General features: G+C 48.6%; 1 protein-coding gene across 4 annotated transcripts; it reads left to right on the top strand.

Moving 5' to 3' along the window:
• The first annotated feature begins 2 nt into the window (after positions 1-2).
• Positions 3-21688, top strand: VPS16 (VPS16 core subunit of CORVET and HOPS complexes). Of its 4 annotated transcripts, none has more exons than XM_064475832.1 (26): positions 3-154; positions 11705-11793; positions 12072-12169; positions 12246-12374; positions 12454-12598; positions 12694-12809; positions 12910-13032; positions 13163-13218; positions 13573-13662; positions 13752-13846; positions 14000-14076; positions 14507-14638; positions 14734-14861; positions 14990-15025; positions 15215-15323; positions 15488-15622; positions 15715-15823; positions 15918-16015; positions 16099-16206; positions 16515-16592; positions 16689-16858; positions 16941-17037; positions 17739-17842; positions 17958-18098; positions 19154-19276; positions 21601-21688. In XM_064475832.1, exons 1-26 carry the CDS (start codon positions 102-104, stop codon positions 21662-21664), a joined length of 2703 nt encoding a protein of 900 aa, XP_064331902.1. In that variant the 5' UTR covers positions 3-101; the 3' UTR covers positions 21665-21688. The 4 variants fall into 4 exon arrangements, with proteins under 4 accessions (XP_064331902.1, XP_031289949.1, XP_031289948.1 ...); XM_031434089.2 differs by lacking the exon at positions 21601-21688 and adding an exon at positions 19876-20326; XM_031434088.2 differs by lacking the exon at positions 21601-21688 and having other exon boundaries at positions 19154-20326.
• The last annotated feature ends 1535 nt before the right edge of the window (positions 21689-23223 follow it).

The following is a 23223-nucleotide window of genomic DNA, read 5'->3' on the forward strand; positions in this document are numbered from 1 at the left end:
CTCGCCACGTGACCCGGACGGGCGGAAGCGGAAGTGCCTGCCGGGATCCCGCGTTAGGCGGGTGTCCCCTCGCAGCTGGCCAGCCGCCGCCTGCACCAGCCATGGACTGCTACACTGCAAACTGGAACCCGCTCGGGGACTCGGCCTTTTACCGGTGAGCCGCCCAGCCCTCCCGGCCACGATCCGGCTTACCCTGCTCGCCCGCTCGGGTCCGCCCCTCTCCGACTCTCCCCGGGTTTCTATCAACTAACGAACAGCTGCCTGTGGCCCGGCCTTCCCCTCTCCGGAGAAGGAAACCGAGGCAAAGCCGGTGGTCACACAGATAGGGGCACAGCCCAGCGCTGAAGCCCAGGTCTGTCGGCTCCCGGAAGGATGCTCAGATCATGTTGAGGGTGGCCGCCCTCGGGTGACAGTGAGTGCCTGGTCTTCTGCCGGGAAGTGCTGCTGAACAGTCAGACCAGAGGGGCGCTTCTAGGGGAGGCGGGGTCGCACGGCGGGCGGGGTAACTGTGCCTACCGAGGCTGGGAGGAGGCGAGTCGGGAGTGAACCAGGGGCAGCGCGAGTGGGGACTCCATGTTAGGGGCAGCCCGCTCATGAGAGTTGTAGAGTCCTAAAACGCTAATCTTTCTAAAGTGTTGACTGATCATCTTATTACCCTGATTAGGATTTTTCAATGGCTTTCCTCCTTTGTTAGATAAAGTATAAACTTCTAATCATGTTGCATCTGTAAATCGGCCCTTATTTGTTTTTTCAACTCTCCTATCCAAATTTTGTGTTCCAGTTGCACAGAACAGGACCCCAACACACCAGGATGTTTCATGGCTCCCTGTGTTTGCACTAGCTTGCATTTCCTTCTGTGGGCATTTCCCTCTTTACCTCACTGGAGAGTTCTTGCTCATCCTTCAGGACTTAGTTCAAGAGTTCTTTCCGAAACTTTCCCTGACCGAATCCCAATAGAGTTGACGTTCAGCTGACTTTCCTTTGGGTCTCAAGGACCGAGGGCTAGGGTCTGTTATGTATGGCACAGTAGGGCAATATCTGTATAGCTTTCTTCTGCTAAACCAAGTGCCCTGAGGGCTGAGAGCATATTTCTAGCATCCCTTTTTCTCCAATGTGTATGTAGAATAGTGCCTGTTATGTAGTAGTTGCCTAATAAAGTTTTAAAAAATACTTTATTAATTGCAACTAAAGATCACAAAGACTTCGAATTGCCGTCTTCTTTCAATAGAAGACAACTGTGCTAGTTAAACTGTATACCATTGTTATTCACATATTAAAACTTTTAAAAAAACATTTTTATTGAGTTATAGTCAGTTTACAATGTTGTGTCAATTTCCATTGTAGAGCACAATTTTTCCGTTTTACATGAATATACATATATTCATTGTCACATTTTTTTTCCACTGTGAGCTACCACAAGATCTTGTATATATTTCCCTGTGCTATACAGTATTATCTTGTTTATTATTCTATATATGCCTGTCAGTATCTACAAATTTTGAACTTCCAGTCTATCCCTTCCCACCCCCCTCCCCACTGGCAACCACAAGTTTGTTCTATGTCTGTGAGTCTGTTTCTGTTTTGTATTTGTGTTCTTTTCTTTTTTTTTAAGATTCCACATGTGAGCAATCTCATAGGTATTTTTCTTTCTCTTTCTGGCTTACTTCACCTAGAATGACATTCTCTAGGGACATCCGTGTTGCTGCAAATGGAGTTATGTTGTCGTTTTTTATGGCTGAATAATATTCCATTGTATAAATATACCACATCTTCTTTATCCAGTCATCTGTTGATGGACATTTAGGCTGTTTCCATGTCTTGGCTATTGTAAATAGTGCTGCTATAAACATTGGGGTGCAGGTGACTTTTTGAAGTAGGGTTCCTTTTGGATATATGCCGAGGAGCAAAACTTTTTTGATACACGAAATGTCAGCCCTTAACACTTCTGAGATGGACAGATGCCTTGTGGCAATTTTTAGAAATGGGTTGAATTTGTTATTTAATTCTTATCTTTTATCATTGTGCCTGTACAATGTGAAAAAATTGCAAAAATTTAGTTAAAAATCAGTAAAGTCAGTAGAAAATAAGTGATTTAAACTGTTTTTGTGGCGAAGAGGTGTCAGTTGACATAGGTAGTCACATAATTTAGTGTTTATCACAGAGTGTACTTTCAAAAATACTAACTTGTATTACTTTTGAAAATATCTGTTGCCTACATGGGCTTGTTAAATAGGAGAGTACTGAAAATGATGATCTCATTGTCATAGGAGTCCCATTTATCATATGGAGTCTTAACTTTGTTTACAAACCTGTAAAGTTTGAAATGAGTGTAAGCGCTGAGTACAGGCCGTAGTCACGACCTGTATGGCTAGCCCACCCTTACCTCTGCTGTGCTGCCAGGAAGGGGTAGAGGTGTAAGCCTTGCTGTAGAGGTTATGTTACTTTTGCTCAAAGATATTGAGCCTTCCTATGTACTAGACACTCTGCTAAGTACTTTATGTGTATCAGATTGTTTAAGTCTGACAGCCCCATGAGGTAGGTATCATTATTTTAACTCCATCTTCCTGATGAGGAAACTAAGACACAGAGAAGTTAGATGACCAAGTTAGACAGGTAGTAAGCAGTGGGGCCAGGACTGGAACCCAGTCTTCTTCTAGGACCTGTCTTAAAGCATGGGGTTTTTGTTTTTAAGCAGAAAATAAAATATAGCGTTCTAGCTTCTCTACCAGAGTGGCAATATTTTAGGTGCAGACACTTGGTTTTATTTGTATTTGTGCATAGCCTTATGACAGGACTTAATACATGTTCAAGTAAGTGAATGAATGATAGGCAGGTGGCAGACATTAGAGCCTTATCTACAGGATGAGATTCTTTTGCATTGGAAGCACTGTTCTGGAAAAATCCAATTTGGGAAGGCAAGGAGAGAAAATGGTGACAAGTTCTTATGGGGCTCCAGAATTTTAGCCATTTTTATTCTTAAAACCCAATTTGGGATAATTCTGTTAAATAATTTTGCCCAGCCCTTTGTCAGGCTGAAAGTGTATTGGCCAATAAAGAGACATAGATCCTGTCCACTCTAATAGAACTTACAGCCAGCAGGGGAGACAGTTGATAACCACAAATGAGTCTGTATTTGTTTGAGCATAATTGGTGAGGTAAGTCGGAGGTAAAGAAGACTTTCTGAAGGAAACAGTACCCCCTCCAGAGGATGAGTAAATGTAGGTGCAGGGAGTGGGATGAGAGAAAAGCATATACAAAGGTCCTGAGGCAGGAGAGGCAGGGACACTCTCCATGTTTAGGCCAAACAAAGAGAACCATTGCGGCTGGGGGGCAGGACAAGAGATGAGACAGGTGCTTTTCTCTTAGGAGCCACACCCTGCAGGGCCTTATAGACCACCATTATTTGAAGAACAATGGAAAGCCTAAATGAAAGGATTGGTGTGATTGGATTTGTGGGATGTGTGTATGTGTTTTAAGTTCCTTCTGGAGACAATGAGGGGATAAGTTGGAAGTAGCAAGAAAGAATGGAGGCAAGGGAGACTGGTTAGGAGGCTGGTGGAATAGACCAGGGAGAAGTTGATTGTGGCGAGCACTGGACGTGGAGAGAAGGGACCTGTCTGGGAGATATAAGGGGGTAAAATCAAAGGAGATTGTGCTGGGTTGCACTTTTAAAAGATTACACAAAGAGACATTTAATTGTAAACAATGAAATTATTTTGGCCTCCCCCGATCAGATCTACCTGTTGTGTTCCCAGCCTGATGAGATGTGCCCCATCTCTCTGACTTCTCAGAAGCCATGTGCTATCAATCCACACCCTCCCTCAGCCACAGGTTTCTCCAGCTGTTGGTGTCCACCACCCCCTGCGTCAGGGTCTCCTGAAAGGCTGGCTGCATGCAGCTTCCTAGGCCAAATCTACTGTGTTATCTGTGGGGTGGGTCCTGGGAATTCGATGTGTGTTTTAACAAGCAACCAGGTGTTTCTTTGCTGCAGGAAAATCTGAAGACTACCACTCTGCATTGTTTTCCACCATCCCTACCCCTAAAGGCTCCCTATCAGATCTCAAGAACTGTACTTAAGTCTCTCCATCCTAACAAAAAATAAACATCCCTATTCAAGAAACAAACCAGTCCCTCCTCGTCAGCCCATCTTTTGCTCCCCTACCCCAAAGGTCTGAAAACTGCCATCTACACTTACTTCCACTTTCCCTCTTCCCACCCACCGCTCACTCTGGTCTGATCACCCTGTTCTCAGTGACATCCTGCTTCTACAGTGGGCACAGCTCAGGCCTCATGTGAACTTGACTGTCTGGAGCATTGGATAGAGGTGACCTCCCTTCTTTCTTGGGATTTGTATTTAACCTTTTAACTATAAAAATTTCAAATGTACAGCAAAGGAGGAATAGCAGAATGAACACCCACAGCCATCATTTAGGCTTAAAAATTGTCATCGTGTTGCAGTACATTTGCTTTAACTATTTTGTAGGTTAAGAACTATTAGAAGAAGGTCCAGTATACATAAATGTACAGAAAGTAATGCAGTGGACATCCCTGTGCTTAACACGCAGCTTCAGCAAGTGTCAGCAGCTTGCTGTTCGTTCTCTTTTCATCTTCCCTTCATCCTCCTCCCCCCACAACACACACATACTTTTTGAGACCATTTAAAGACAAACACAGATGTATCTTTTCAATCAAATACATTTTCTGCTATAGTTTAAAATAAATTACTCACATAACTTCAGTGTGCATTACTTTGGGAAAAAAAATGACAGTTGCCTGTAAAACTGCAGTAGTCTTTCACACCAAACAAAATTAACATTTGATATCTAACAACCAGTTCTTACTCAGACTTCTCCAGTTGTCTTCAGTATCTTTTTATCACTGGTTTATTCAAATCCAGACTCAGATAAGAATCATTCACTTGCTTCTCTAAATTAATTAAGTCTTAGTTAAGCCTCTTGTAAACTTGAACATTGCCATCTCCACTCTTCACCCCTACCTCTTGTTTTCATGACAAATTGGAAGGAGAGTGCCCTCCGCAAGCTGGGGTTCCGACCTCACTAAAGAAGGTTTAGTTGCAGCCCACTGGGTGGTGGAAGAGTTGCTGGTTTGCTTGGCCGAGAGCTGTTCCGCAGTCACTGGGCAAGCAGGACGCAGGCATCTCAGGCCCAGATAGGGCACAGGGGAGCCAGAGCTGAGGGCCAGGTTCAGGGACTTGCACAGGGAGTGAGAGCATCACTGTGAGCAGGAGACCGGGAGCACGTAGTGTCTATGTGGAGAGAGGTTCAGGAAGGTGGACGCCAGTCCAGGCCAAGGCTGTGCGGTCACCAAGGGACAGTGTGTTCTGGGCACATGGTTGGTGCAGTGTCACCAGATGTCCTCATACCCACACTGCTGACTGATCCTGTAGATGCTGCAAACAGCCAGAGGGCCCCTTCCTCCTGCAGTGTCTCTGTACTACAGCGCCCTCTACCGAGAAGCTTAGCATCTGGCTCGCTGTGGAGCACATATTAAAGGGTGAATTTGGAGCTGGGAAGCAGTAAGTTGATAACTGACGTGGTCCACCCTTTGGCTTCTCGGCTTCCATATGCGTCCTCAACACACTTTTGAACTCCTTCACAACAACCAAACAACTCTGTATTTCTGCTTAACAAGATACTACCATCCTTCTTACAAATAAACTACTCTTTCCCAAAATGAGAAAACACAGTCTTTGCACTGATCACTGTATTAATTACCCCTCAAATTGAATTACAGTCCCACTGAATATTTTGTCACCTAAAAATTTAAATTTGTGTATAAAATAAAAACGGGAAGGTGAGAAGACAGTGGCTAGTACATACATAGAAACACAAGCATAGAACAAGCACAGAGAAAATACGCAGAGTGCCTGCAGTCACTTTGTAATTGGTCACCAGCTCATAGTTGATATCTTTGACTTCCTTCTTCAGCTGCCCATCCCATATTTCCCTGGCCCTCAGCCTGAACCTTCACTACTCTGGGATTTTTACATAATGAAGTGACCCAAACCTTCATTTCTCAGTCATTTAAAAAAATTTTTGGTTGCTGATGTTTTTCATTAATCTTTACTGTTAGACATAGAAGTCCTTCGAGGTGTCCTAGATGGTCTCCTGGGTTTCAGACATAGTCCTCCTTGCCTCCATTGTGTAGCAGCAACTTGAATTCCCCTTGGCAATCAGGATAATCACTTCAGTCGGTAAATTAACCCCATTTTCTTGCCTGTTGGTTCCATTGTATAAGGAGCCCAGAATGGCAAGGTGGTGCTCTTATCTTCTGAGTCAGTGAATCCATCGGGTCCCCTGGTGGAAACATTCTCCCCTTAGGGACTAATAAGCACTCCAAACCAAAAGATCTCAAAGTTGCTGGAACTGGAAGCAACATTTTAATAAGAGAATCATTGGGTGTAATAGTGAGAGCACCCACTCCCGCTTCCACTCCTTAATTCCAGGTTCTGTGTATTCTGACTGTGAAGGTGATAACACCATGTCATGGTCTCTGATGCAAAGCATAAGCTTGCATCCTATAAGACAGTGCCTCATACTTTTAGAATATTGTCTCCCAATTGGTGCTGTAACGGAGTCGTCATTAAATTTAGGCCAGCCACTTCTGGGTAATGGGGTATAGGGTAAGACTAGTTGATTCCTTGGATATGAGTCCACTGCTGCACTTAAATTTGCTGTGCAGTGAGGTGCTTGATTAGATGCATGGCTTTGCAGGGTGCTATCGCGGTAGACAAGACATTCTGTAAGTGCACAGATGGTGGATGCTAGCAAAGGCATTACAGGGAAGGAAGACACATCCACACCCAGAATTTGTATTCCAGTGAGGACAGCTCTTTGCCCATGATGGAAGAGGTTCAGTGTAATCAGCTTGTAGACTGGTACCCCTGGGAATGATGCCATACTGGGGCCATGTGCTCGTCTCTGCTATTGGCAGATTAACCACTCAGCAGTAGTGTTAGCCAGGTGAGCCTTGGAGAGGGAGGCTCCCAAGACATCTACCCTAAGTGAAGTCATCACAGGGTTTTCAAGCACAGGAAGGCTAGTCTCGTGAGACACAAAAGGGCAAGCTACTTCCAGTGGTGAGGAAGACACAGAATGACTTGGGGGTTCAAAACTGTCATTCTCATCTGAGTCTAAACAGATATCCCCCTTCCAAGTTTCAGAATCCCTTTCTTTCCTAATTAGTACCCTGACTTTTACATGAGAAATGGTGTACTGGGGACTTCAGCTGTCAGTTTAACAACCCACACAGCTAAACTCTGCCTTTGATTTTCAGAATTAGCAGCTGTGTCGCTGCAAGAACTAAGAGACTTTTATGCTGTCACAGAAGCTTTCTGCTTCTCAGACCATGATTGGAGCTGAAAGTTCATGGACCTAAGCTTGTCATTTTCTCTTTGTAAATGTTCAGGTGCACTCAAAATAACCCTTCTACACCATAGCCTGTATAATCATCATTACTGCCATACGGTCAAGCACAGAGGTCACTCCCAAAACACGTGTTTGACTTGGTGTTTCACCACGGTGAACTGCAGGCTTGATTAGTTGTGATGCTTCTGCACGCAGTGGGTTACTAGCATCCATTTCCCATTGCAGAGAACTCAGCACTGCACTCAAGCCCAAGCATGTGACCAAACAAATCCCCAAATCCCATCTTTAGAGTTTTGTCTCCTGGGACCACTCCCTGCGCCAGTTAGTCTGGATCCATTCGGGAGACTTAAACCAGGAAAGTTTAATAAATATAAGGAATTATTAAACTGTGATAAAAGAGTAACTGTGAGATATAGGAAAAACTTAGACAGTGACCTAGGGCTAAGGGATAGTACCCCGAGAAAGCTAAACTTGGAAGGGGGGCCCTTCTCCAGGCTGGGGTTTAGACCGTGAGAAGATATAGTTGCAGCCCACTGGATGGCAGTGAATCTCACTGGTTTCCCCAGGGCCAGAGCTGGTCCATAGTTGCTGGGCAAGTAAGACGCAACCCTCTGGGGCTCAGTGGGTAGGAGGACACAGGCAGTCTGCAGCTGGGGGCCAGTTGTTTGGGTGTGCAGGGGCAGTCACAGAGCTGATGCAGGCAGCCTGGAGCACTCAGTGACTGGGTGCATGGTTGTGCAGAGGGGTCAGTGGAAACACTCAAGGGCACAGGCAGGGTAGCCAGCAGCCAGGCATCTCGTCATGCTAAGGAAGTAGGCCCTGGCGTGGTGGCGCGGGCAGGAGGTCAGGAACATCGTGCCTGTCTGAGGAGTCATGAGAAGGTGATCACCAGTCCGGGCCAGCCTTGGAGGTTGCTACATGGCTGGGTCAGAGCAACACCAAATGTTCTCACACCCTGGCGCAGGCTGCCTGCCCTGCTGCAAAGCAGCGGGAGAGCCCCTTCCTTGTGCTGTCCAGTGCCCTCTATTGAGAAGGCTTAGCCTCCTCACTGTGAAGGAGTAATGCTTAAAAGAACAGTTATCCCCAGAACACATATGGAAGGATGAGTATCTATTTCCCCATCAAATTTCATCTAAGGATTTTAGTAACAGAATGTCAAAAGAAATGCAAATGGGGTTAAAAAGCTCAAATACTGCAAAAGTATATAGCCTACATATTGTGAGTCTCCATTGTTTCCCAGCCTCATTTGCCACCCTCCCTAAGGGTAACCAGTGTCTCTGGCCTAGTGTAGAGGCCTGTGGGAGTTTTTCTATGTATTTACACACATACATGTGATTATATGTAAATATGCTTGTCAAAAATATTTGCTCAGTGTTTTTATTGCATAAATGGATTCATATGGTTCCTAATGAGCTGCAGCTTCCTTTTTTTTTTTTTTTTTTACTTAACAATGTATTTTAGCGATCACTTCATGTCAGTATACACAGTCACCTTGTTAATAGTCACATAATATTCCCCAGAACGGGCATAGAATAGTTTATTTAACCAGTCTGATTTTGAAGGAGTTTTTTTAAACTATTTTAAACAGTGTTGCAGTGAATTCATACCTTTGAATACTTGTGCAAGTAGTCTTATAGGTTAGACCCTTGGAAGGAAATTGCTAAGTGAGAGGGGTTACGCACTTACAAGTTGGATAGTGTTTCATTTTCTGTAAGGGCTGAACCATTTTATACTCCCAGGAATGTGTAGGAAAGTGTTCATTTTCCCACAGCTTCAACAATATTACATGTTATTTATTAGCCTCTTAATTTTTGCCATTCAGATGGCCAAAACATGGAAATAAATTTAAAATTCATTTTTACCTAGTCATTAGTATGTCTGTTCATATCTTTGACTATTTTTCTATTGTGTTGTTTCTACTAATTTGTGAAGAAACTCTTTATATGTTCTCCACGTTAACCCTTTGTTACAAATGTGACACATCTTACAGTGGTCATTTGACTTTTATGTATTAATTTTTAATGTACATATTTTAAGTTTTTATGTAATAAAATCTATCTGTCTTTTCCTTTGTAATTCTGGGTTTTGTGTCTTGCTCTGAAAGACTTTTCTGTAGTTTACATAATGAAAATGTTAGCTTACATTTTTCTCAAGTTTTTTTATGTTTAGTTTTAAAATATTTTCACATAAAGTGGTGTATTATTAGCCCTTGGCCATTTTTCTTTTACTTTTATTTTCACTTTTTACAGTTAATTAAAGCCTTTTGTATTTTTAAGAACAATATTCCTTTTTCATGTGTTACTTTTTTTCCCTTTTTGTAGTTTGTCTTACTACTTTGCTTTTGATGGACTTTTTAAATGTTAACTATTTTAATAAATAACCATTAATGTGGTTTAAAAACTCAGTTTCATTCCCATCTCTACCCCTCTTCAACTGATTCCACCCCTCACCTGCAAGTAACCACTGTTAATTAGATTCTTAGAAATTTTTCCAGTTTCTTTTTTTAAATAGAAGCAAATGTAAATATGTACTTTTTAACCCCTCTTATATAGAAGTACACAGAAGTTCTTAAGTTTTATTTAGACTCATTTGTTAGTCTTTTTCTTAGTGACTTCTAGGTTTTATATCATATTTAGAAATTGTTTCTACTTTATAAAAATAAGCAAGATTTGTTCTGATGTGGGTTTATTTTTGTTAACATTTAGATCTTGAATTCCACCTGGAAAATATTTTATTGCAGAGATTAAACAATGAAGTAGTATTTATTGGGGTTCTTCCCATATGGCCCATTGTCTCATTTCATGTATCAATTTGCACCAATTTGAAATGCTGTCTTTATTACATACTCTATTCCCAGATATTTTTCTGGATTCTCTTCTGTTCCATTGATCTGTTTACTTACTCCTGTGCCAAAAGAAGTTTTAATTAACTTTAGTTTTTAAGTGTATTTAATTTCTGATACATATCTGTTCTCACATTTTCAAATGTTCTTACGTATTATCCAGTATTTTCTCTCTCAGATGATCTTTTTTTCCCCACCGATGAACTGTAGAATCAGTTTGTGCTTTCCTCCCCACCCAGAAATTGGGGTGATTTTTATTGGAATTCTTGTGCATTTATAGATCATTTTGGAATATTTTTCCATGTTTTCTATATCCTTAAGTAAGCTTTGATGTGATTTTACAAAAAAATTTTTATTAGGTCTGTCCTTGGGTACCTTATAGTTTTATTGCTATCATGATTAGAATCTTTTTAAAGTTATGTTTCTAATTAGTTCTCACTAGCCTATAGAAAACTAATTGGTATAGAAAATACATTGATTTTTGTTGATCACTTACTGAGCTTTTTTAGTCATTGTTCCATAGACTGCTTTGGATTTTCTAAGTAGACAACCTCATTATTTGTGAACAGTAGCAATCTCACTACTTCTCCAAAATGGAAACTTCTCTTTATTTTTTTTTCTTAAATTATGTTGACTAGAGCTCCAAGAAGGATATCAATAGAAGGTAATGATGGGTCTCTTCCTGATCTTCAGTGGGAAGGCTCCTGAAATGATACTAGCTGAAACACCCTCCTTCTCGAATGTTGTCTTCTCTTGTTGACCTGGATTAGTGCCCACTCCTTCGCTGTCCCCTTTTCCCCACCTTCAACCATCAAGTGATGGCATTCCTCAAGCCTCCTACTCCGTCTTCTCATGCAGCACACACTCTGGTGATCCACACACATCTCAGATTGCGGTCATCTCATGCCACTTTGTAATTTCAGTTGCCTCCTGTAAGCCAAGCATTCACAGATTGGTATCTCCAACCCAGGACTCTACCCAGCTCTGGACTCACTAAAGAGCTCCTCTTGGATTTCTTTCAGGCATTGCTCACTCAGTACCTCTAAAACTGAGTTCAGTATCAACAAGCATTGAAGTGGACCCCTGGGTATAAAGCCCAGGGGTCAGATTCAGTGTTAAGAACCAGAAATAGAAGAAAGGCTCCCTAACCTGAGAGGCCCTCCTGAAGGGTCTTATTTCCTGCTAATGCAGGCCCCAGCTGGCCGCCCCAGCCTAGTCCCACCTCAGTCTGCGTCCTGGCTTATTGGCCGTACAGCCTGCCCTGCGGCATCCTCTGCTCCCTCACCTGCTGTCCCTAAGCACGCATGTGGTCAGTGAGCCTATATGTTTCCAGTCACCCCCCTCTCCCTGCCCATGGGGGTCCTCCTCAACTTTCCTGTGGAAGATGAATGGAAGCTTTAGGGGCTCCTCTGTGGCTCACCCCATCTGAGTGCAGGGTCATGAGGCTAACCTCTGCTCGCCTCTGTGTGGGCAGGAAGTATGAGCTGTACAGCATGGACTGGGACCTGCAGGAGGAGCTGAGGGACTGCCTGGTGGCCGCTGCGTCCTATGGGGGCCCCATTGGTAAGTTGCCCACTGCCGTCTCATGCTCTGGGACCACGGCAAGAACTCAGGGTCCTTGATTGCTGGTGGTCTCTCTGTTGGGTGGTTCTTGCTGGCATGTGCTACCCACCCCCACCCACCCTACTGAGATGCTTTTAGTTCTGGTTCTCCTGAGGCCTGCTGCACATGGGGTGGGCCTAAGGAGCTAGCTGTGAACTAGTTAAGCAGGCTACCTAAGGCCTGCCTCACACAGAGTGGGCCCGGGCAGCTAGGGCAGAAGGTTCCTTCTCAAACTGCAGCACTGCTGAGGAACCCCTGGAAGAAGGAGAAGGCTGCCAGCATAAGGCCGGTTCTCGAGATCTACTCAGCTTCCGGCATGCCTCTGGCCAGTATGCTGGTAAACACCCTGCCCTGGGGCTGGGGCCAGGGGTTCACCCTGAGGATGGCCTCAGGAACCTCCCTCTTCTCTGCAGTGGAAGAGTGGGCCCGTGGTGTCCCTGGGCTGGTCAGCCGAGGAGGAGCTGCTCTGCGTTCAGGAAGATGGTGTGGTGCTGGTTTATGGGCTCCATGGTGACTTCCGGAGACACTTCAGCATGGGCAACGTAGGGGCCCGAGGGGCTGGGGAAGAGGGATGGAGTCTGGGGCTCTGAGGATCCCTTAACCTACGGCCCCTCTCTCCAGGAGGTGCTCCAGAACCGGGTCCTAGATGCCCGGATCTTCCATACTGAGTTTGGTTCTGGGGTGGCCATCCTCACAGGGGCCCACCGCTTCACCCTCAGTGCCAACGTGGGGGACCTCAAACTCCGCCGGATGCCAGAGGTGCCAGGTGAGCCCACAAATGTGCCTCCAGACCATGGGACCATCAGAGGCAGAAGCTGTGGGCCTTGGTCACCCTGAGGTTGTCCTGTTCCCTGGCTGCAGGTTTGCAGAGTGCACCATCATGCTGGACCACGCTGTGCCAGGACCGAGTGGCACACGTTCTTCTGGCTGTAGGACCTGATCTTTACCTCCTGGACCACGCAGCCTGCTCTGCAGTGGTGAGGGGTCCTGTGTGGGAGTGAAATGAAGGGACTGGGGGAGGTAGTGGGGAGGTTCTGAGAAGTCAGTATCTCTGGTGTCCTCCCGGTCCTGCCCCAGACCCTCCCTGGCCTGGCCCCAGGAGTGAGCAGCTTCCTGCAGATGGCTGTCTCCTTCACCTACCGACACCTGGCGCTCTTCACAGACACAGGCTACATCTGGATGGGGACAGCATCACTCAAGGTGTGATCCTGGGACAACACAGGGGCACCATGCCTTGTCCAGGAAAGATCTGTTGGGGGTAGGGGAAGGGCTTTTCAACCAAACTGGTGACTGCTGGGGCATGGCTATGACATTCCCTGCACCCTTTCAGGAGAAGCTGTGTGAGTTCAACTGCAACATCCGGGCCCCCCCGAAGCAGATGGTCTGGTGAGGATGGGGGTGTTATGCTAGGGGTGGAAGTGGATGTAGCCTTGTCTCCTGGGACATGTTGATTCAGCCTGTCTACTGACCAAGCCAAGTGAGCTTATCTTCTCTGCCAGTGCACATTTGAGGGAAACCCCAACCCACTGTGGGCCCCAGATGCCCCTGGTTGCTGACAACACAGGGTGAGAGGGATGCAGACAGATCAGCCAGAGGAATGGGATAAGGGACAGCAAGCATGTGCAGGGCTAGACCCAGGCAAAGTGATGTGGGAGACATGGCTGTGGGCCAGGCATCCTGTGCGTGTCCCAGACATTTATATGTGTGTGTGTGTGTGTGTATGTGTGCTGCTGCCCACAGGTGCAGCCGCCCTCGCAGCAAGGAAAGGGCTGTCGTGGTGGCCTGGGAGAGGCGGCTAATGGTGGTGGGCGATGCGCCTGAGAGCATCCAGTATCCTTGGAGGGCTGCCAAGGGTTGGGGGGATGATAGCCTGCCCTACCCCATCTCTTCGTGCTCTTGGGAACCTTGACCAAGCTTGGGTTTGTGTTGGATGAAGACTCCTACCTGGTGCCTGAGCTGGATGGGGTCCGCATCTTCTCCCGCAGTACCCACGAATTCCTGCACGAGGTTCCAGGTGAGGCCCTCACAAGGGCACTGGGTGACCCAGGGCAGGGTCTCCTGGGCACCACGGCTGCCCTGGGCTAGTGCCGCAGAACAGGATCAGGGCATTGAGGCAGGGCTGAGGCTTCTTGCCCCCTTCTCCTACTCACCAACTCCATTCCTCCAGTGGCCAGCGAGGAGATCTTTAAAATTGCCTCGATGGCCCCTGGAGCGCTGCTGTTGGAGGCCCAGAAGGAATATGAGGTAAAGCCCTGGCTTTTCCCCCGGGCCCCAGGATGCTCTCCTTCCCCTCCCCCTTCCCCTGATGGGCCCAGCCCCTGCATCCAGCTGCCACCTGTCAGGACAGGGGTCCAGCTAGGACACTGGGCTGGGCTGGGCTGGGCTAGGGAGGGCTGGCTCAGGTAGATGGAAGAGACATAGTGTCCTCTGTGTGGTGATAGGGAGGGGCAGGGAGCTCCCACTATTCCCAGTCTAGGCACAAGTCAGGGCTACTATTGAGAGGTCTCAGGGCCCCCCATAGGCAATGGTGGGCTGATATGGGGTGGGGTGGGGGCTCCGACCTCTGCAGCCCGCCAGGCTAGCCCATTTGAACCACAGCCCCAGAGGGGTGGGGGCCAGACTGGCGGTGTTCCCTGCCATGACACATTGTCTCTTGCACCCTCCCTCACCCCAGAAAGAGAGCCAGAAGGCTGATGAGTACCTGCGGGAGATCCAGGAGCTGGGGCAGCTGACCCAGGCCGTGCAGCAGTGCATCGAGGCCGCAGGACACGAGCACTGGCCAGACATGCAGAAGAGTCTGCTCAGGGTCGGCCCAGGAGGCAGGGCTGGAGGGAGGGCTGCTCGGTAGGGGTGGGCTGGCAGAGGGGAAGCTCTCCTCTCTTGCCCTCTGGCTCTTCTTAGGCGGCCTCGTTTGGAAAGTGTTTCCTCGACAGATTTCCACCAGACAGCTTCGTGCGCATGTGTCAGGACCTACGTGTGCTCAATGCTGTTCGAGACTATCACATCGGGATCCCCCTCACCTATAGCCAGTATCCCCAAGTGTGCTGGAAGGGTGTTTACTGCCTTGGGTTGGGGGAAGGGGCTGGAGATGATGCGTAAAGGTCCTTGGCACATAGGGCTTGTTCCCCTGCTGGAACCTTAACCGAATAAAATACAGATACAAGCAGCTCACCATCCAGGTGCTGCTGGACAGGTACAGCAAGCCTAAGGGTGCTGGGAGGGGGCTGCAGTGGGCAGCATTACAGCGCCGGATGTGCTCCTGTGGTCTCTGCTCCTGACCCCCTTTCCTTGGGATCTGGGAGGCCCGAGTTCGAGGCTGGGGCCACTCTGCCCTCTTTCTACCCACCTCACCCCTGGGCCCTTTACCCCCCTTGCCTGCCAGGCTTGTGTTGCGGAGGCTTTATCCCCTGGCCATTCAGATATGTGAGTACCTGCGGCTTCCTGAAGTGCAGGGCGTCAGCAGGATCCTGGCCCACTGGGCCTGCTATAAGGTGAGGATGTAGGACAGAGTTCAGTGGCATTTAGGGGCTTCCAGACCCTGGTGAGGTGTAGCAAATATGAAGTGTAGACTGAAAGGGTGGGTCCTGATGGAGGCAGTGGGAGTGGGGGCTAGGAGATGAGAGCCAGGTGTGTATGACACCCCTTCCCTCTGCAGGTACAGCAGAAGGACGTGTCTGACGAGGATGTTGCGCGGGCCATTAACCAGAAGCTGGGGGACACGCCTGGGGTGTCTTACTCAGACATTGCCGCACGAGCCTATGGCTGTGGCCGCACGGAACTGGCCATCAAGGTAGGTGCCTAGCCTTCCCCAGATGCTCTGATGTGGGTAGTAGAGGCCCGCAGGCCAGCTCCTTCCCTGTGTGCCTTCCTCCCCACCCACAGCTGCTGGAGTATGAGCCACGCTCCGGGGAGCAGGTACCCCTTCTGCTAAAGATGAAGAGGAGCAAACTGGCACTAAGCAAGGCCATCGAGAGTGGGGACACCGACCTGGGTGAGCAGGGTTTGGGTGAGGTCAAGGCTGGGGTCTCTGAGTTGGGCAAGTGGTGGCAGGGCTGGAACCCCCATCCCACCTCATCGTCCCATAGTGTTCACGGTGCTGCTGCACCTGAAGAATGAGCTGAATCGAGGAGATTTTTTCATGACGCTTCGGAACCAGCCCATGGCCCTGAGTTTGTACCGACAGGTGTGTGTGGTGGGCAGGGTGGGGCTGGAGGCTCCGAGCCCCTGAGTTGGCCTTGCTGACTGCCCGCTTGCCCGTTGCCCCAGTTCTGTAAGCATCAGGAGCTGGAGACGCTGAAGGACCTTTACAATCAGGATGACAACCATCAGGAGCTGGGCAGCTTCCACATCCGAGCCAGCTACGCTGCAGAGGAGGTCTGAGGGCCACGGGGCGTGTGGGGCCCATGGGCTGGCTTCTTCTCCAGGTGTCTGGGCCTTGAATGTGGTGCACACCCCATCTGATCCTCACTGTTGAAGGAGAGCCTGAGAAGACATGAGGCCAGGATGGGGGTTGGTCCCAGAGGAGCCGGCCTTCCTGCTAGGGACACTAGAGCAGTGTGCCCAGCGGGTGAGGCTGGCACTGGCGACCCTGGGCACAGGGATGAGGAGAAAACCATCGGCTAGGTGGGGAAAGCTGAGGTGCTTTGTGCTGTGAGCTCAGGTGTCCCTTCTTGTCCTGGTAGCGCATTGAGGGGCGAGTCGCAGCTCTGCAGACAGCAGCCGACGCCTTCTACAAGGCCAAGAATGAGTTTGCAGCCAAGGTCTGGCCCCTTCTTTTCTGTGAGCCTCTTCTTCTCCCCTCCCAGTATCCTCTCCTTGTCTCTCTCATTCCTGTCCTGCCTCATCCCTGTCCCCAGGCCACAGAGGATCAAATGCGGCTCCTACGGCTGCAGCGACGCCTAGAAGACGAGCTGGGGGGCCAGTTCTTAGACCTGTCTCTACATGACACGGTCACCACCCTCATACTTGGTGGCCAGAACAAGCGCGCGGAGCAGCTGGCGCGTGACTTCCGCATCCCTGACAAGAGGTAGGAGAGGGCCCGGTCAGCGTGTAGTTCCTGGGATCCCCTGGCCCCTCCTGCAGCACCTCCACACCCAGCTTCCCCACAGGCTCTGGTGGCTGAAACTGACCGCCCTGGCACACCTGGAAGACTGGGAAGAGCTAGAGAAGTTTTCTAAGAGCAAGAAATCACCCATCGGCTACCTGGTGAGTAGGGCCCACCCTCCACCCCACCTCCAGTGAGGGTCCTCCTGGGGAGAGGACCAGGCTCAGAGACAGGCTGATGGCCTGTTCACGCATCTGTTCAGCTACTCCACAGAGTTAGTGGGTGCTTCCTGTGTACGCACGTTTGAGGGCCAGGCATGCGGGAGGTGGGCCCAAGTCTGCCTGCAACTGTTGGCGGTAGGGAGAATCAGCTGCTCTTCCCAAGGAGGACCATGGGGGACACCATGTGCCTGAAGGAAAGTCCTGTTGGAGTGGTGGTGGAGGGGCACAGGGAGGAAACATTTGCGAGGCAGTGGAGGATGTTGATAGGTTGGTTTTCTGTGGCAGGCGGTTCAGATGTGTGGCAGGTAGTAGGGCTAAGGGCAACCTGGGAGGACAGGGGATGCCTGCTGTGAGTGGGTAGCAGTGGATGGTGGAGTGCACACATGGAATTGTTGGGTTTCAGAGCTCCAACAGATCTTTGGTTTAGGTCGTTTCTGCCCTAAGAATGTTAGGATCACAACACTGTTGTGTACGTGTGTAACTGTTGTATGTGTATTTTGGGCAGGGTTGAGGGGTATAATGTGGGGTATAATGTAAGGTATACATACTGAAGGGTATAGTGTAGCTACTGGGCTTTGTTCATAAGAGAGGACAGGAGGGCTCTGCCTTATCTTTTCCCTTCACCCTCTCCCCCTTCTAAGCCCTTTGTGGAAATCTGCATGAAGCAACACAACAAATACGAGGCCAAGAAGTATGCCTCCCGTGTGGGTCCTGAGCAGAAGGTCAAGGCATTGCTTCTCGTTGGGTGCGTCTGCCGAGGGCCCCGAGGGTGCTGGGTGGCTAAGCCAATGGGCTGATGAGAGGCATGGTTTGTGCCCCTGGGCAGCCCAACAACGGCTCCCCTCCTGCTCAAATCCCAGGGATGTGGCTCAGGCTGCAGACGTGGCCATTGAGCACCGGAACGAGGCAGAGATGAGCCTCGTTTTGTCCCACTGCACCGGAGCCACAGACGGGGCCACAGCCGACAAGATTCAGCGGGCCCGGGCACAAGCCCAAAAGAAGTAAGGGGCCTGTCTGCACGTCTCCCCGAGCCCTGGGCCTGGCAGAAACGTCACTGCTCATCCATCTCTTCTTCCAGAACAAAGTTGAGGAGCTGGGGTGTGGTGGGAGCTGGGGTTCTAGTTGTAAATAAAGCTGAAACATTTTAGAGTGCTTGTATTGTGCAATCCAGCCTGAGCAAAAACAAGCTGGAGGCAGAACCAACCAGACACCTCAGGAGCTGAGGGCTCCTGTGTCGGGCTGGAGAGGAAGGTTCTCCAGCGATAGTTACAAGAGACCTGCCCCCCTCCACAGTTACTAAGGAAAGTCCTCGCGAGCACACAGGCCCTAGGAAGATTATGGGGAGAGAGGACGTAAAATGTAATGAGCACCAAGTCACCAAGAACCGCACTGAAAAGCATTGCACGTGTACACACACAAACACACACACGAAACTTGCTAAGCACTTTAGCTCTGTTTTCATTTATTTCACAAGACAGCCCTGGGAGACAGGTAATATCAGCCCATCTTAAGAGAAAATTAGGGATTGAGGACTAGGGAGCAAGTATGTGGCAAGACTGGGATTTGAAACCATGTTGGACATTTGGGGGCCTTAGAGCTGCTCCTTGGCTGTTGTGGTAACAGAGGAGGGATGACTCAGCCGGACCTGAAACAGGGCCTTCTGAGCTGGGGATCCTGAGGCTAGGCCCCTGATGTGCACTTCAGTGAGGAGTGGAAGACTGATGAGAGGCGTGCAGCCGCTGCATTGGAGGGATCAGGGAAACCCTGCCTACTGGACAGTGGGGAGCAATTCCTGAGTGGTCTCTGGGCTGAAAAGAAAAAGAGGATGGTGTTCTCCTTTAGGCAATTCTGCCAAGGAAGGGCTGCAGACTGGCGAACCTTGGCTCCACCCTCCCCCCCGATGGAGGCTTCACCCCTAGTCGGTAGGAATGCCTTCATGGCCTTCAGGGCTCCCAGTCTGTAGCCTCAGTCTACACTCCAGTGCACCTTGGCTTCATGCCCCAGCATCCCTACCTAACACTGAGGGCATTGTCTTTCTTCTTGTGGCCCCCTTTAGTCTAGAAGGAAGACAAAGGAGGAAACCAAAGCCCAGAGAGAAGGCAGGCCTCCCTGGAACTTCTGGCTTCCCCTCTTTAACGCCCCTAGGACTATGCTTAAAAAGAGCGAAAGACTCAGCTTGGTAAGGTGTTTCTTTTTCTTCCCCTACCTGGTTTGTAAATGTAAATTTGTGAAAATCCTGCAAGGGGATATAAAGCAAACTGTAAGACAACCATGTATTATGCTCACCACTTATTATATCGGTCAAGAATTTGAACAAGATAAAACAAGGGATAGTGCGTCTGCCCCACAAGGTCTAGGCCATGAGCTGAAAGACACAGGTTAGGGGTGACTTGGCAGTGGGGCCTGGAATCTAAAGGCTTGTTAACTCACATGTCTGGCAGTCGAAGCTGGTTGTTGACCTTAGTTCTGCCAGCCAGAATACCTGCAACCTGCTGTACCTCACAGCATAGCAGCCAGGTCCCAAGGACAGCATCCCAGGAGAGCCAAGCAGATAGGTACTGCCTTCCCTAACCTAGTTTTGGAAGTCACACAGTATTACACCTGCCACATTCTGTTTGCCAAGGCAGTTGCACAGGCCTACCCCACCCAATTCCAAGGGGAAATAGATTCCACCTCTTAATAGGGGAGTAGCCAGGCTCTGGAAGAGGATGTAGAACTGGAAATGTGGTCAGTTTTTGGAATCACAATCTGGTACTACCTATAAATCTTCTCTCTTAGAATCAACAGACACCTGGGGAAAGGAAAGGAGATTCTCAATGCTGGAGATTGGAGGAGAATTTTTTTTCCTCCTCCGTCTTGGCCTCACAATTCTTCACTGCCCTGGTAGCTCTTCCATGCCTTTAACAAATGTTTTCTCCAGCTTTCCTAACTAGAAAAGGGTTGGTACCATCCAGTCCTCTCTCTGGAAGGGGGGCGCTGGGCAGTGCATTTAGAATGTACACAATAAAAAGTCTATGTCCCCAAAGTAACATACAGCGTAGTTACTCATGTGATATGCGAACATTAAACACTGTACACATGAACTTTAAGAAATATGTGAGAAATAACAATAATGACATTTATACAAATAGTGTTTACAACTTTATACAAAGTGTGTGTACCTGTGGAGAAGCACTGGAATTTTCCCTGGGAAGAGTTGTTTGAAAATTAAAAGCAGTTTTGTATACTCTCTTGTAGAGTTAAACATTGCTTCCCACCCCCCACCCCCCACATTTTATCATGAAAACTTCCAAATATACAGCTAAGTTGAAAGAATTTACAATGAACACCTGTATACCCACCACCTGGAGTCTACCAGTAACATTTTACTAATATGCTTAATTTTCATACATCTGTCTGTCCATCTGTCCATCTTATTAATCCATCTTATTTTTGATGCTTTTCAAAGTAAGTTGCAGTCATTCATTTACCTCCCTCTGAATACTTCTGAATGCATTTCAGTAATTAGAATGCAGTTCATTGTGTGCTTTTTTTTTAAAGACAAAAATCTGTATGTGATGCTCAGATCCTAACTACGTTTGCTGAGTTTTGACAAATGCATACACTTATAGTGATTATTTTAAAAACAACTAGTTTGAGCCTCATCTGGAGCACCAAAAAATAAAAAACAACTAGTATTTATTTTTCAAATCCTCAGTTGCTCAACCATAATTAGTGTAAAATGCCTTTCTCTACCTTGAGTGATTTGCACAACAGGCTTGGACCTACAGTCACAGGTAGAGTAATCTTGGCCAATGGATGGAACTAGAATTGAGCCTGGGACCAGGATTTGGGGCCTCGGGTCAGAGAATTTGGGAGCATTTCTTCTGGTTTAGGATATCATTGGCAGCCCTGGAGTGAGAGTCAGGGCAAAGGTTCCTATAAGCCACCTTCTCAGGGTAAGGAGGCTGCAGTCTCTTTTGGGTATAAAACAGCCAAATGACTCTTGGGTATAGACAGTGAATGGCCTGGGAAGGCACCTGGCTCTCATTTACTTCAACCTTCTATCTTACTGCCTTGCTTTATTTTCATTACAGCACTTAGGAAATGTTCTTGTTCATTTGTTTATTGTCTGTCTCCCCATCCAGAATGTAAGTTCCTGAGAGCAGAGACCTTTTCTGTTTTATTCCCTGCTGTGTCCAGCACATGGTCTGCACTCAACAAGTATTTGTTGAGTGAATGACTCATTGTTCCATTTACTAGATGGGGAAAGGAGGCCCCAAAAGGGGAAGTGACTTGCCTAAAGAAATAAGCATCCTTTACTCCCATCCTCCAGCTCTCCTTCTAGTCCAGTCCTTTTCTCATAAACCTGTGACTGGGGTCTCCTGTGGGGTGGCTGAAAAGTGCCTACGTGTAGGGTGTGCTCCCGTCGGCTGGGACTAAAGCAGGACCAAGAGCAGGGCTTTGGCCTCCTCTCTCCTCACAAGAAGTCTGCCTCTCTCAGCTCCTCTCTTCTCTCCTCAGGGAGAGCGCTTTGCCTTGTGGTGATGGGGGTAAGCTGTGGACACCTGGGGCATCGGTAGGATGAGAAGTCTGGACAGATCTCTACAGGTGGGCAGCTGAGGATGGGACTCTGTTCTCTCCCGCTGCAAATAGGGTCTGTGTGGTCACCAAACTGAAATTCCCTTTTCAGGGTCTCAAGGATGAAATATGCAAGGCCCTGTCTCTCCTTGGTGTGAGGTCCTGTCACCTCTGCACACACACCACAGATGCTCTGACCACAGAGCAGCTGTCTCACGGAGAGAAGGAACTGCATTTCCTGAGAATGGGTTACTTGCCAAGCTGTACATGCCTGCGATTCTCAGAACAGCCCTGGGAGGTTCCAGGAAGAGAAGCAGAGGGAGACTCAGGTCAAGCAGCCAATGGCAAGGCTTGAAACCCAGGGGCTCTCTCTGACTACCACACTCAACCACAGCATTTCCCTAAGTGTGGTCAGATTCCATGGGGATACTTCAGATGAGCTCAAGGATGAATGCTTTTTATTTTAATAGCTATTTTAATGTAGATTAGGAAATATAAGTAGCACGTCAAACCCTTTTATGGTAGTGTTAAGTAAAACTATAAATTAAAAAAAAATTAACCAAAAGAAACATATTAAGGAATAGTAGTGTAGGTTAAATGTAGGTAAAGCAAGCCTAGTGGAGTTTGGTTCTGGGTGCTCCTATCCTGGTTACCCAGGTACCTCCTGTACTCGCAATCATTATTTTTCAGGATTTCCGAACAGTTAAGTTCGGACTTTTTCACTTTTCCTTTCGGTGTGCGGATAGTGTTGGGGCTTCCTGGGTAACTGGTTGGTGTGCAGAAGGACCTGCCCTTCTTGGTGCCCCTGGGTTCCAACAAGAGACCAGGGGTCTGTCAGGCTGAGGCGTCTTGGACTCAGCCATTTCACAACACTTCTGGGTCAGCCTTGCTGAGAGGCAGCGGGAGATACAACTGCTACTCAAGGAGGACTTCCCCGTAAGGGAGGAGATGGCTTGAAGGAGGCCCACTGTACCCCGTATTCCCTGGCCGTGGCTCTGGTCAACACATACTTATTCCACAAACACCGAGGGGAGCAGGGTATAGAGAGTCCTAAATTGGCGCCCCAACTCGAGGTGGTGGTGGGGACTGGAGGTGGTGGGAACGTCAATGGCGGTGAGTGACAGCTGACATGGGCTTCTCCTGCTCTGAAATGTCTCCGACGCACCATCCCTGCCGCGAATAATTGCCACCAGTCACAGGCCCTTCCCCTTAGGGCGGGCCGAACCTGGGACTCTGCCCGGCGACGGGTGGGAGAGGGTGGCTCAGGGGCTGCGGGCCTGGAAGAGAGGCTCCGCCCACCCCAGGCAGCGCGGGCTCCAGATCAGGGATGAAGGGTACCCCAGCAAGCTCCGCTTGAGCACTGCTGTGCAATGTCTCCAGCCCACAGACTCGCAGCCACAATCCCTGTGCGGTTCCCGCTTGGGGACTAAACCAGGGGAGTGTCTCAACCGCCACCGACCACGACTAATTCATAGGCCTTCAGCCGTGCATCCCCAAGTCCTGCAGCCTGGGAACCTGCTGCCGCCCAACATACGGACCACTTTGAGGCGCCCACGTGCGGCAGGG

The sequence above is a fragment of the Camelus dromedarius genome, chromosome 18 (genome assembly GCF_036321535.1).
Source record: "Camelus dromedarius isolate mCamDro1 chromosome 18, mCamDro1.pat, whole genome shotgun sequence".
Classification (NCBI taxonomy): domain Eukaryota; kingdom Metazoa; phylum Chordata; class Mammalia; order Artiodactyla; family Camelidae; genus Camelus; species Camelus dromedarius.